Consider the following 12,988-nt stretch of genomic DNA (forward strand, 5'->3'; position numbering starts at 1 on the left):
GGGGAGGGAAATGCTGCTGCAGGGAAATGGAGGGGGAGGGAATGCTACTACGGCTGCTGCACAGGGAAGTGGGGTGGGGGAGGGAATGCTGCTGCAGCACAGGAAAGTGGGGTGGGGGAAATGCTGCTGCAGGGAAATGGAGGGGGAGGGAATGCTACTGCGGCAGCTGCACAGGGAAGTGGGGTGGGGGAGGGAAATGCTGCTGCACAGGGAAATGGAGGGGGAGGGAATGCTGCTGCAGCACAGGAAAGTGGGGTGGGGGAAATGCTGCTGCTGGGAAATGGAGGGGGAGGGAATGCTACTGCAGCTGCTGCACAGGGAAGTGGGGTGGGGGAGGGAAATGCTGCTGCACAGGGAAATGGAGGGGGAGGGAATGCTGCTGCAGCACAGGAAAGTGGGGTGGGGGAAAATGCTGCTGCACAGGGAAATGGAGGGGGAGGGAATGTTACATAGGGAGCAGGGAGAGAGACAGACAGATAGAAAGAAAGACAGACAGACAGCGGTAGGGAGACAAAAAGAAAGAAAGGAAGAAAGACACAGGGGCAGGAAGAGGGACAGAAAGACAGACATAGAAAGGGAGCCAAGGAGAGAGAAATACAGCAGGAGATAGACAGAAAGAAAGAAAGACAGACAGACATCTATTCTAGCACCCGGGTTGGGCCCATGTGCCTAAGGCCTCGCCCTCAGGAGGGGCCTAAGCCTACTGGGCCTATTCTGGTTGGCCCAGGCGTCTCAGGCCCCATTTGTGGGCGGGATTTGAGTCGCCTGGGCCAATCAGGCCCTAAGGCCAGCCATTCAACGATGGCTGGCCTATCGGACGGATGGGCTTGGCACACATCCGTCCGACCAACGATTTTGAAGATAGCGGGAGGGGGGTTGGGGGGGGGGTCGTTGGGTCAGCAGGGGGGCGATTGGGGGTTCAGTGGGGGCCTTTGCGTCGAGGGAAGGAGGGCTTGGGCTCCCTCCTGCCTGATAGTGTTGGGGGGTTCGGGGTGCCATAGGGCAGGAGGGCTTGGGCTCCCTCCTGCCTGATAGTGTTGGGGGTTTCGGGGATGCCGGGGCAGGAGGGTTTGGGCTCCCTCCTGCCTGATCCTTGTAGGGGAGGAGGGTTTATCACTGCAGGAGAGATGGCTCATCTCTCTGCCACGATGGTGATCGCCCACCCCCTTCCGAACCGCAGCACTTCGGGGTGAGGATCGCTGGCAGGGGAGATGCCCTGCAGCGATGCTCATCCCGAAGTGCTGTGGTTCAGAGGGGGGTGGGCGATCACTATCACGGCAGGAGAGATGAGCCATCTCTCCTGCAGCAATAGGCAGGTTGCTGAGGCCGCTGAGCTGCAGCGATCAGCTCACCCGACCCCTTTTTCAGCACTTATACCTGTTTTGACTTGGTCTAAGTCAAAACGTATAAGTGCTGACTAGGCAACCTGCCTAAAGTTTTGGTTATACCTGCTGTACGCCTAGGTCTAGGTCGGCCCACCTCCCACCCACCGCCCATCCTTTCCCCTCCTCTAAACACGCCTCTTTTCGCTCTATGCGTTTAGAGGCAGGGGAAAGGCCTAAGCTGGTTTTAGATACGTCTAAAACCAGTTTTGATTATGGGTACTTGGATGATCAGGGTTTTTGATCGTCCAAGTACCCATTTTAGCCACTTTTTAGACTTTTTTTTTTTTTTTTGATTATGAGCCCCATAGCTCTTTCATTGTACATCAATCCTAAACAGGATCATTTTTCTGAATGTGTTTCCTGATATCTAATTCATTTCACCTGTTCTATTTGGTGGTGGTGCTGCCGTGATCCCTGAACAGCATGTATCTTTCCACCTCCAGTACTGGTTTTGTTCCCCTTAGATATGCTGGACTGGGGTGCAGTTTTGGTCTCAGTGATCAAGGTGCCTTCTGCAGTGTGCTTAGCTACTGCCTCCATGCTCAGTCCCCCTGGGGCATGAATCAGCTGCCCAGCAGTGCCTTCAATGGCAAAACCTGTTGAAATGATACAAAGTTTAAATGAACAAGAATTTTTAAATATCAGAAATATACTTAGACTTATTTATTACATCTAGCAGAAAAACCATCAACAGTGCATTTGCTTTAAGCTTTAAGAGCAGCATCCTTAAGCCAAATATATACATGTTTTGTTCTTCACTGCAACCAGTTTCTTCATGACATGCAACCCTGTAGGAAACCACTATGGATTAGGCTCACTAGCGGTTCTTCTGAATGATAGTAAAAGCTAGCCTCTATAGAGTGGTCTGATGAATGGCCATATCATGTCACCGTTAAACACATTAAATTTTATCCCTTTCAGTGTCCAAATTCCAAGATGCAATGGGTTCCAAGACAGGTTAATCAGTGCTTGCCAAATTCAGCTAAATGCACTAAAACAAAATAAAGTTGTCATCTTTTCCTTAGCTATGATTATAGTGAGTCCACAATATCCTTGCCTAAGTGCATCAATTGGTCAGGGGATTCAAATCAATCTCATCTCAATGTTGATGCTAAACCAAGGGGTTGGTTAATGTATCAAAGGCTCCTTAAAAATAGCAGGAAGGAGTGGCTTAATGGTTAGAGCTACAGCCTCAGCACCCTCAGGCTACGGGTTCAAGCCCTGCACTGCTCCTTGTGACCCTAGGCAAGTCACTTAATCTTCCATTGTCTCAGGTACATTAGATAGATTGTGAACCCATTGGGACAGATAGGGAAAAATGCTTGCGTACCTGAATGTAAACCACTTAAACAACCTCCATTGATAAGGCAGTATATAAAAAATGACCTAAATCAAAACAAAAAAATTTGGGGGCCATTGACGATTTATTCTGATGATCAGACATCTTAAACACCTAAATATTGGAAAATATAAGGGGGGTGGTTTATGAAGGATAATAATTGATAATTGCTATTTATTAGTATATGGGTGGGAGGGAGGGGCTTTTTATATAATTATCTAGTTGGAATATTACAAATAAGAATGTCAAGTGATTAATTAAGATTTTTATGAATGATTGTTGTACACTTGTTGTAATTTTTGAAAATGAATAAAGATTAAAAAAAAACAAAAAACAAAACACACTTATGTAAATACATACAATATAGCACAGTATTTTTTTTATTTTTTAGTTAATGCTCTTTTGCTAAGTCATCAACTCTCCCAGCCATTATCCACAGAACCAAGTAATTTTCCACATCTTTCCTATACCCTCCTATATAATGGCTAATTTTCAAAACTTGATAAACTACTCCATTTATTGCCACTTAAGATTATAAGGAGTCATCTAGCAAGTTCTATCAGGTAAAGGTTTATATATTGACTGAACTCAGACCCCTCAATATTCAGCCAGTGGCATTATGCATTTTTCTAAACACTGTCACTGGCTAATTACTACTGCTACTAATAATAATAATCACTTATAAAGTGCTGAAAGGCATACACAGAGCTGTACATTTTGACAAATGTAAAGCAAACCATGTATTTTCTTGTTTCTACAGTAGAAGAGCATGCATTAGAGACTTCATGTAGAATGTCATGTAAAAGTTTTATAGTTTAATATCCTGTTTGCCAGCATAGAGTCTTGGAACACAGTGTGACAATTTAATTTCAGGTAGCCAGGCCGCTCAGAGTTTATGTAGGCCCAGCCAATATTCAGCTGGGCTCAAATAAGTATTTTTATCTTTTTACTAAGAAAAAAAACATGTGCCTCCTCCCTGTAACAGAGTCCCCCCCCCCCCACGTGTAAGTAGGCCCTCCCAAGGTTTAAATCACTCTGAATAACAGACTCAAAATGTTCAAAGTATGCTGAGGGAGGGTTGGGGAACTCTAACATTCAGAGATAAAAATGCTGTAGTGGTGTTTATTTTATTGTTTTAGTTTATGTATTTTTTTTTTTAGTTTCCTATGTTCTACCTGAAAGCTATTACAGTAATGTATATTCAGGTACAGTAGGTATTTTTCTGTCCCTAGAGGACTCAGAATCTTAGTTTGTACCTGAGGCAATGGATGGCTAAAGAACTTGCCCTAGATCATAAAGAATTGCAGCAGGATTTGAACTGGGCACTTTTGGTTTTCAGTCTGTTGCTTTAATGCAGAAGAGTGGCTTAATGGTTAGAGCAGTGAACTAAGTAAATTTCTCAAGTTTGGAACCAAATCCTGTTCTGGATGAATATCAGTAATGGAGTGTCATAAAAGGTGTGCAATCCATAAGACCAATCCTAATGTCTCACAGCATCTCCTGGTCCTACCTTAAAGACCTAATTTCTAGGCATCACACAAGCACTACTTGCTGTAGTCTCTGAGGGGGGTCCACTGTCTTTATCCCACTGATACTCCTGGGCAAATTATAGACTGCAAACCCTCTGACAGGAAAATAACTACAGTACTTAATTGTAACATCCTTTGTGCTACTACTGTCTTACCAGCCCTAGCTCCTCCAGTTGTTTGTGATAGAATTTAATTTTTTTTTTAATGAGCAGATATATAACTGAGATGAAACAGGATTAAATTTTAAAATGTTGCCAGTGAAAACTCTAGCTTCATAGCTCCCATTTACAAACACACTGCAGAAAATGTGATTATTCTTGTAACAAAACTGGTAAAACAAAGTTACTTTTCAGCAGCGTTTTATCTGAGGGCACCAGGTAGATATACTCACATGTGGGTTATGTCATCCATGTAGCCCAGCATGGACAGTGCAAAAGTGTACTGTCACTTAAAAGTCTTGAGACTGCCCTTACCGTGCATGTGTTGGTGCCTTCCCTCCTGATGTCAGTTTGTGGGACCTTCAGTTCAGTAACAAAGCTAAGAAACCAATTAGGGCAGGAGGGAGGGTTGTGAGAATATCTGCCTGCTGCCCTCGGATAACACCTGCTACAGGTAAGTAACTGTGCTTTATCTGAGGACAAGCAGGTACCATATTCTCACATGTGAGATTCCCTGGCTGCTAGGATCATGCTTCCGAGAAGAGAGTTATTGACAAATACCATGAACCTGGCAAAACCAAAAGGGTTGGAAGGAAGCTGGCATCTAAGTAGAGAATAAATTTTGTAGAACTGCATGTCTGAACCAACTATCCCACCTGGAATGATTCTCCAAACAATAGGGGGAAGTGACGGTATGAATTGAAGGACCAGATGGCTGCTTTGCAGATGACCTTAATAGGAGTGGAATGTAGAAGGGATCAACAAACGGATGGACAAAGGAGACCCCATAGACATCATATATCTAGATTTCCAAAAAGCCTTTGACAAGGTGCCCCATGAACGTCTACTCCGGAAACTGAAGAACCATGGGGTGGAAGGAGACGTACATAGATGGATCAGAAACTGGTTGGAGGGTAGAAAACAAAGGGTAGGAGTGAAGGGTCACTACTCTGACTGGAGGAGGGTCACGAGTGGTGTCCCGCAGGGCTCGGTGCTCGGGCCACTGCTATTTAATATCTTCATAAATGATCTAGAAACAGGAACGAAGTGCGAGATAATAAAATTTGCGGACGACACCAAACTATTTAATGGAGCTCGGACTACAGAGGACTGCGAAAAGTTGCAAAGGGACTTGAACAAATTAGAAGAATGGGCGGCGAAATGGCAGATGAAGTTCAACATTGAAAAATGTAAAGTATTACATGTGGGGAGCAGAAACTCGAGGTACAACTATACAATGGGAGGGATGTTATTGAATAAGAGTACCCAGGAAAGGGACTTGGGGGTAATGGTGGACATGACAATGAAGCCGTCGGCACAGTGTGCAGCGGCCGCTAAGAGAGCGAATAGAATGCTTGGTATAATCAAAAAGGGTATTACAGCCAGAACGAAAGAAGTTATTCTGCCGTTGTATCGGGCGATGGTGCGCCCGCATTTGGAGTACTGCGTCCAATATTGGTCGCCGTATCTTAAGACGGATATGGCGTTAGTCGAGAGGGTTCAAAGGAGAGCAACACGTCTGATAATAGGTATGGAAAACCAGTCATATTCTGAGAGATTGGAGAAGCTGGGTCTCTTTTCCCTGGAGAAGAGGAGACTTAGAGGGGATATGATAGAGACTTACAAGATCATGAAGGGCATAGAGAGAGTAGAGAGGGACAGATTCTTCGAACTTTCAAAAAATAAGAGAACAAGAGGGCATTCGGAAAAGTTGAAAGGGGACAGATTCAAAACAAATGCTAGGAAGTTCTTCTTTACCCAACGAGTGGTGGATACCTGGAATGCGCTTCCAGAGGACGTTATAAGGCAGAGTACGGTACTGGGGTTTAAGAAAGGATTGGACAAATTCCTACTGGAAATTGGGATAGAGGGGTATAGATAGAAGATTACTGCACAGGTCCTGGACCTGTTGGGCCGCCGCCTGAGAGGACTGCTGGGCACGATGGACCTCGGGTCTGACCCAGCAGAGGCATTTCTTATGTTCTTATGTTCTTATGTAGATGAACTACTGAAGTTGCCATTGATAAGATTTTGAGGATGATAAGGTTTTCATGCAATCAGTATGACACTTCATTTTTTTGGGTGGCCTCCTCCACGCAATCTCCAAACAAATCATCTCCTGTGCAGAGTAGGTTAGAGAGACAGTCTTGAATGTTAACAGTCTAAATCTGAGATTCTTAGCCATGCTTGTCTACATATGGCGATGGAGATTGTAGCAGTTTGAGATGTAATATCAAATGCATCAAATGTAAAGCAAACCATGTATTTTCTTGTTTCTACAGTAGAAGAGCATGCATTAGAGACTTCATGTAGAATGTCATGTAAAAGTTTTATAGTTTAATATCCTGTTTGCCAGCATAGAGTCTTGGAACACAGTGTGACTAAATTTATCTAGATTTCTGCCTTCTCTTCCAGGGGGAGTACTGGCATACATTCTGGAACTGTTCGCTCTCTTCAAGACAGATTATACGAACAGAGACTGGTGTTGTGGTTGTCGGTCAAATCCAAGGCATGAGTCACTGGAATGGAAGGTGGAGATTCCTAGTTCTTAAATAAGGCTTCCTTCATGAGGATGTGAGAGGAACCTTAATGCAGTCTTTGGGCCACTCTTTGTAGTCAAGGGCATCCATAAGCTCTGTTGAGCATCTGACTCAGACTTCACGAGGTAGTGGTGGAGATGGATCTAACGGTATCCCTTAAGACTCATCTGCTGAAAGCTCTGGATAATCAGTAGAAGAGCACATAGATAAGTCAGAGTCAAAGTCCTCGACGTCAGGCCTTGCAGACTGAGATAAACGTCAAGGAGAGCGTTAAGGAAATCAATGGGATAAGCATCAAGGCAAGCACTGAGACGATCATCAACATGAGTATTGAGATGAATGTTAAGAGGACATCAAGAATGAGATGAACTGCGCTTCTTAGATGATGCACACCTTGATGCAGATCGTTGTCAAGGCTTACAAGCTTGATACCTCAATGGAGCTCTTGGGTGCTTCTTGGACTGAGCTGAGGCTGGGGGTGTGGAAGCAGAAATTGGCACTTAGTGCGTCTGCAGTAGCCATGCTAGTTATTTTTGCAGCAGCATGTAAAGCTGTTCCTGCAGAGATGCACCAGTACCGATGTTGACAAAGGTACTTTAAGAACATAAGAACTGCCATCTCTGGATCAGACCTTAGGTCCATCAAGTCCAGCGATCCGCACACGCGGGGGCCCAGCCAGGTGTACCCTGGCATAACCTTAGTCACCCGTATCCCTCTATGCGCCTTGCAAGGAGATGTGCATCTAGCTTGCCTTTAAATCCTAGAATGGTGGCAACAAGATCGTAAAGGCCCCCCCGCAACGGCACTGAGCGGCATCGGCGCCCCCCCCTCCGCGACGGCACTGAGCGGCATCGGCACCCCCTGCCACGCGACAGCACTCAAGTTTGGCCTCCTTCTCCCGGCATCAGTAGAACTTCAGATCGGCAACAGGTACTCAGTCAAAAGCTTACCCTGACTGAACTGCCTGGGCGGAAACAGGAAGCTGTGTCAGGGGAAGCTTTTGACTGAGCACCTGTTGCCGATCTTAAGTTCTGCTGATGCCGGGAGGAGGCCAAACTTGAGTGCTGATGCGGGGCAGGGGGGGCGCGATGCTGCTGAGTGCCGTCGCAGCCCAGGAATTTTCTGGACCTGTCCGGCTGTGCAACTCCCCTAAGGCTGCACCTGGAGTGGACCTCCCCCCCCCCCCCCCCCCCCCCCCTTGGTACGCCACTGCTCCAGCCCATCCTCCCCCAAACGGCCATATACAGAAACAGGTGGAGAGTAAAACTGTGACTGAGTTCAAAGGAGCATGGGATGAACACAGAGGATCTAGAATCGGAAAAAAATAATATTAAAAATTGAACTAAAGCCTATACTGGGCAGACTTGCACGGTCTGGGTCTGTATATGGCCATTTGTTGGAGGATGGGCTGGGGAGGACTTCAATGGCTGGGAGGGTGTAGATGGGATGGAGTAGGTTTTAATGGAGATTTTGGCAGTAGGAACCCAAGCACAGTAACAAGTAGAGCTTTGGATTCTTGCCCAGAAATAGCTAAGAAGAAAAAATTTAAATTTAATCAGGTTGGGCAGACTGGATGGACCATTCGGGACTTTATCTGCCGTAATCTACTATGTTATGTTATTTTTTTTTTATAATTAAAGACAGTATTTGTTTGGTATTCCTGGAAGATGAGGATCCTGGGAGACATTTCACTAATTTTGTCTCCTTGACTTTTATTCCAAGATAAAAGTCTTATGATAGAATCACCTAACAACAATTTTCTTGATTGATTGAGCTTTCTTTGTTTCCCTGTGGGAGTGTTTTTCTTCTTCAGTTATATTTGCTGGTTCCAGTTCCATCTTCAGTTATATTTGCTGGTTCAGTATAGCAGCGCTCCAACAGAGCAAAATAATTCTGCAGATGCAACAGTAATGATAAACACAAGGGGGTCACGTGACGCTATGAGCTGCTGAGGACGCGTTCCCGTGCAGCTCCGGGGCCCCGATCCACAAAACAGAACTTTTCAACTGATCCGCGGCATCCTGGCCGCCCCAGTCAGCAGCGCGCACGATCGGGATCACATGGAAAGGTACTTGACCCGATCGCAAGACCCGACTCGCCCTCCCTCCGCCCGCAAAACACCGGCGCGGCCGAAATCCGGCGAGACCAAAATGGCGGCGGCACCGATCGCGGCTGTGTCTGTGCTAGCAGACACAGCCATAGAAGACATCAAAAAGGCTGTAGCCCAGGTGATTGGGCCGCAATTGGACACCATTACATCAAAAATGAATCGCCTGGAGCAACTTTTTACAGATACAGCGGCACGCACTACTGAGCTGGAACAAAGGGTATCAGCCGCAGAAGACACTGTGAACTCCCACGAGCTGGACTTAGCGGCCCTACAAGAAACGGTACAGGCGCAGGCTGATAAATTGGATGATCTGGAGAACCGGTCACGTCGAAATAACTTACGATTTCTGGGCGTGCCCGAGACAATCCCTGATGCTCGCCTCTTGGCTGAGTTGGAGGGTTGGCTCGAGATGGAGTTCCCTGATGCTGTGGTACCTGGATCTCTTTGCCTGGAGCGGGCCCATCGTTTGGGCGTGCGACCTACTCGTGAATCTAGACCACGTGTGGTCATTGCAAAATTTCTTAACTATCGGCACAAGATGGACGTATTGAGGCAATCCCGGGCCCGGAAGGACTCTCTTAAAATAAGGGGCTCTGTCATACGTCTCAGTCAAGACTACTCATCGGCCCTTACTGAGCGGCGCAAGGCCTTCTATCCGCTCTGTACGAAATTGGTGGAGCTCAAACAGCGATTTCTTTTTGTGTATCCTGCTCTACTAAAGATCCAGCATAATGGAGCGTGGCACTCCTTCTCTGTGTCCACAGAAGCAGCAGATTACATCAATCAACATCTTGGCTCTCCTACGGACCCACCTTGACTCTATGCGTACTTGTTTGGCCGTTTAGGGCCAGGGTGCTCTCTGCTGACCCTTTCTAGCTACTGTTTATTGTGTTGAGGTTCAGTTTACACTTCACTGTCTATTGGGCTTGGGTGGATCGGGGCACCGTGAGGTGTCTTCACGGTCCTCGAGCATATTCCTCGGAATATGCTGTGTGGGTTATTTGGGGAATGGGGGGGAGGGGTTGCTGTTTGGATGGGAACAGTCTACAGGACTTCCTTACTGGCTACTGCTATTTTCTTGCCACTATCGGTTCTTTGTCTTATGTTACTACTGCTAGTTCCACTGTCACTAGCTGGGCGTACTCTAGGGTACCATATGGATAACACTTGGGTGAGGCTGGGCACCTGGGTGTACATTTTGATTACTGCTTGCTGTATATTGTCTAGGTTAATGGATCCTGGGTGATAGCACACTCCGTATTGTGTCCTGGAACGTGTCTGGGATTACATCCCCGGTGAAACGTTCTAAGCTGCTTAAACAGTTGAAACACCATCGCGCTGACTTAGCGTGCTTGCAGGAAACTAAATTGACTATTGAGGAACATAAAAAACTGCAGAGGGGCTGGGTTGGCTCTGTGCTTTATGCGTCCTCTTCCGGTAAAAGGGCCGGGGTTTGCTTGCTGATTCGTAAGGGTCTGAAATGTGCTGTCTCAGTCTGTCATCAGGATTCCCAGGGTAGAAACTTATTGTTGCATGTATCCTTACAGGGTATGGACTTTCGACTACTGATTACTTATGGGCCTAATTTCTATTCTTCTACCTATTTTGCTACTCTAATTTCGTTGGGCCTCTTGGACTCTTCCTTTCCTCTTATTGTAGCTGGGGACCTCAATCAAGTGTTGGATCCTTCTCTGGATCGCTCTACTGTTTCGCCCTCAACGGCCACTGCTTCCACTAAGGGAGTGTCGTTTCTGTGTAAGTCTCTGGGTTTGGTCGATCCATGGCGTCTTCTCCATCCTTTTGAGAGGGACTATACTCACCAGTCCAGAGCGCATGGGTCCTTTTCTCGCTTAGATTATCTTTTGGTCTCAGAACATCTTTTCTCTCGTGTCTCTGAGGCTACCATTGGGCCCCTAGAAGTATCTGATCATTGTCCGGTGTGGATTAATGTGGCCTGGGGTGTTCCTCCCTTCGGATCTTTTCGGTGGCGCTTTCCTTCTTACTTGCAAGATGACCCTGACTTTATAGCCTATCTCAGTACTCGCTGGGATGACTTACTGATTACCAATGGTCAACATCAATCTACTCCTGACCTCTTTTGGGAGACGGCCAAGGCAGTCCTTCGGGGGGACATTATTTCGTACGTTGCCGCTCGTCGTAAACGTATCTCCTCTGGCATTCTTCGGCTAGAAAAACAATACTCACACTTGAAAGCTCAGTATCTTCGCCACCCTACTCGTATATTGCGGGAGGAACTTCATGCGGCTCAGGTAGCCCTTAACGCTTTATTGCATGACCGTACCAAACGATCACTTTTTTACAGAAAATATCGATTCTATCGGTATGGCAACCGAACGGGAAAAATGTTAGCTACCTTGACTAAGAACTGGCAAGATGATCGTTATATTTCAAAAATTCGGCTACCAAATGGCGCTTATACTACCAAGACAGCAGATATAGCAGATGCCTTTTACCAACATTTCTCCACTTTTTATGCCAGCCCAGGACCTCATTGTGGTCCTGATATTCTTGACTATCTAGAGCAGTGTTCTTCAACCTTTTTACACCCGTGGACCGGCAGAAAAAAAAGAATTATTTTGTGGACCGGCAAACTACTAGGACTAAAATTTTAAAACCCCGTTTCCGCCCCATCTCCGCGAGTCAGTCCCCACAAATCATCTGATCCCATCCACACAAGCCTCAGTTATGATTTTATATTGAATGTATTTTATTAAAGTATAAAAAGAAACAATATTCTGTACAATTGTCATTTTACAAATACAAATAATTCAGAGCAGGATCAACAAAACCCCTGTCTCCCCTCCCCTTCACATATATCCCCTCTACTATCAAGAAAACTGAACAAGCCAAATTATTACAGAATGCTACACAGAAATATCATGCTAACAGAATACTGCAGTCACACATGACAGGAATAGTTTTAGGGGAGTGCAACTAGGGCAACTGCCCCCTGGTCAGAGAGCGCCCTAAGCCAGCTGGAAGCTAAAGAAGCACTGCCTGGGCTTTGCAGTCCCCAGTTATGTCTAACACCAGCTCTAGCAGGACATATATTTCAAATCTGATATATTCTAATCACAAAATAGAAATAAAATTATTTTTTTCTACCTTTTGTCGTCTCTAGTTTCTGCTTTCAATCTTCTTTTCACTCTCTTCCTTCCAGCGTCTGCCCTCTCTGTCTCTTTAATCCAGCATCTGCCCCTTCCATCCACTGTCTGTCCTCTCCCCCTTCCATATGGTATCTGTCTTCTTTCTATGCCCCTCTCTCCTTTCCATCCAGCTTGTGCCCCCTCTCTCCTTTTTACATGATTCATTCCAGTTAACACTGCTCTCTTCATTTTTATCTCTCCTACACCAGATCTATCATCGTTGTCCCTCTCTGCTTATTTTTCTGCTGACCCCTTCCTATTATCAATCTCTCTACTTTCTCATGCCTGTGTCTCCCCTTCCCCTCCTCTAATCTATCTGCCAGCTGCTTCCTTCCTTTTTTCATTCTCCCTTCCCTCCTCCTCCTGTCCAGCAGTAATTCTCTTCCCTCCCTTCCCAGCAGCATCTCTCCTTCTCCCTCTCCAGTAGCAGCTGTCCCTTTTTTTCCTTGCCCAGCAGCTTCCCAGATTCCTTTCCCTCCTCCCCTCCCAGAAGCATCTCTCCTTCTCCCTCTCCAGTAGCATCTGTCCCTTTTTTTCCTTGCCTAGCAGCTTCCCAGATTCCTTTCCCTCCTCCCCTCCCAGAAGCATTTCTCCTTCTCCCTCTCCAGTAGCAGCTGTCCCTTTTTTTCCCTTGCCCAGCAGCTTCCCAGATTCATTTCCCTCCTCTCCTCCCAGCAGCATCTCTCCTTCTCCCTCTCCAGTAGCAGCTGTCCCTTTTTCCCCCTGCCCAGCAGCTTCCCAAACCAATGTTCCCTCTAAG

At 46.2% G+C, this 12,988-nt stretch overlaps 1 protein-coding gene across 6 annotated transcripts in view; it reads right to left on the reverse strand.

Moving 5' to 3' along the window:
• Positions 1–12,988, reverse strand: part of HYDIN (HYDIN axonemal central pair apparatus protein) — a 1,718,235-nt gene that overhangs the window by 703,068 nt on the left and 1,002,179 nt on the right. For all 6 annotated transcript variants that reach the window (XM_033943280.1, XM_033943278.1, XM_033943277.1 and 3 more), the window contains one exon: positions 1,767–1,981. In XM_033943280.1, the coding sequence (XP_033799171.1) occupies positions 1,767–1,981 (215 nt within the window). The remainder of the gene's footprint in view (positions 1–1,766; positions 1,982–12,988) is intronic.

Source organism: Geotrypetes seraphini, chromosome 4 (assembly GCF_902459505.1).
Source record: "Geotrypetes seraphini chromosome 4, aGeoSer1.1, whole genome shotgun sequence".
Lineage (NCBI taxonomy): Eukaryota > Metazoa > Chordata > Amphibia > Gymnophiona > Dermophiidae > Geotrypetes > Geotrypetes seraphini.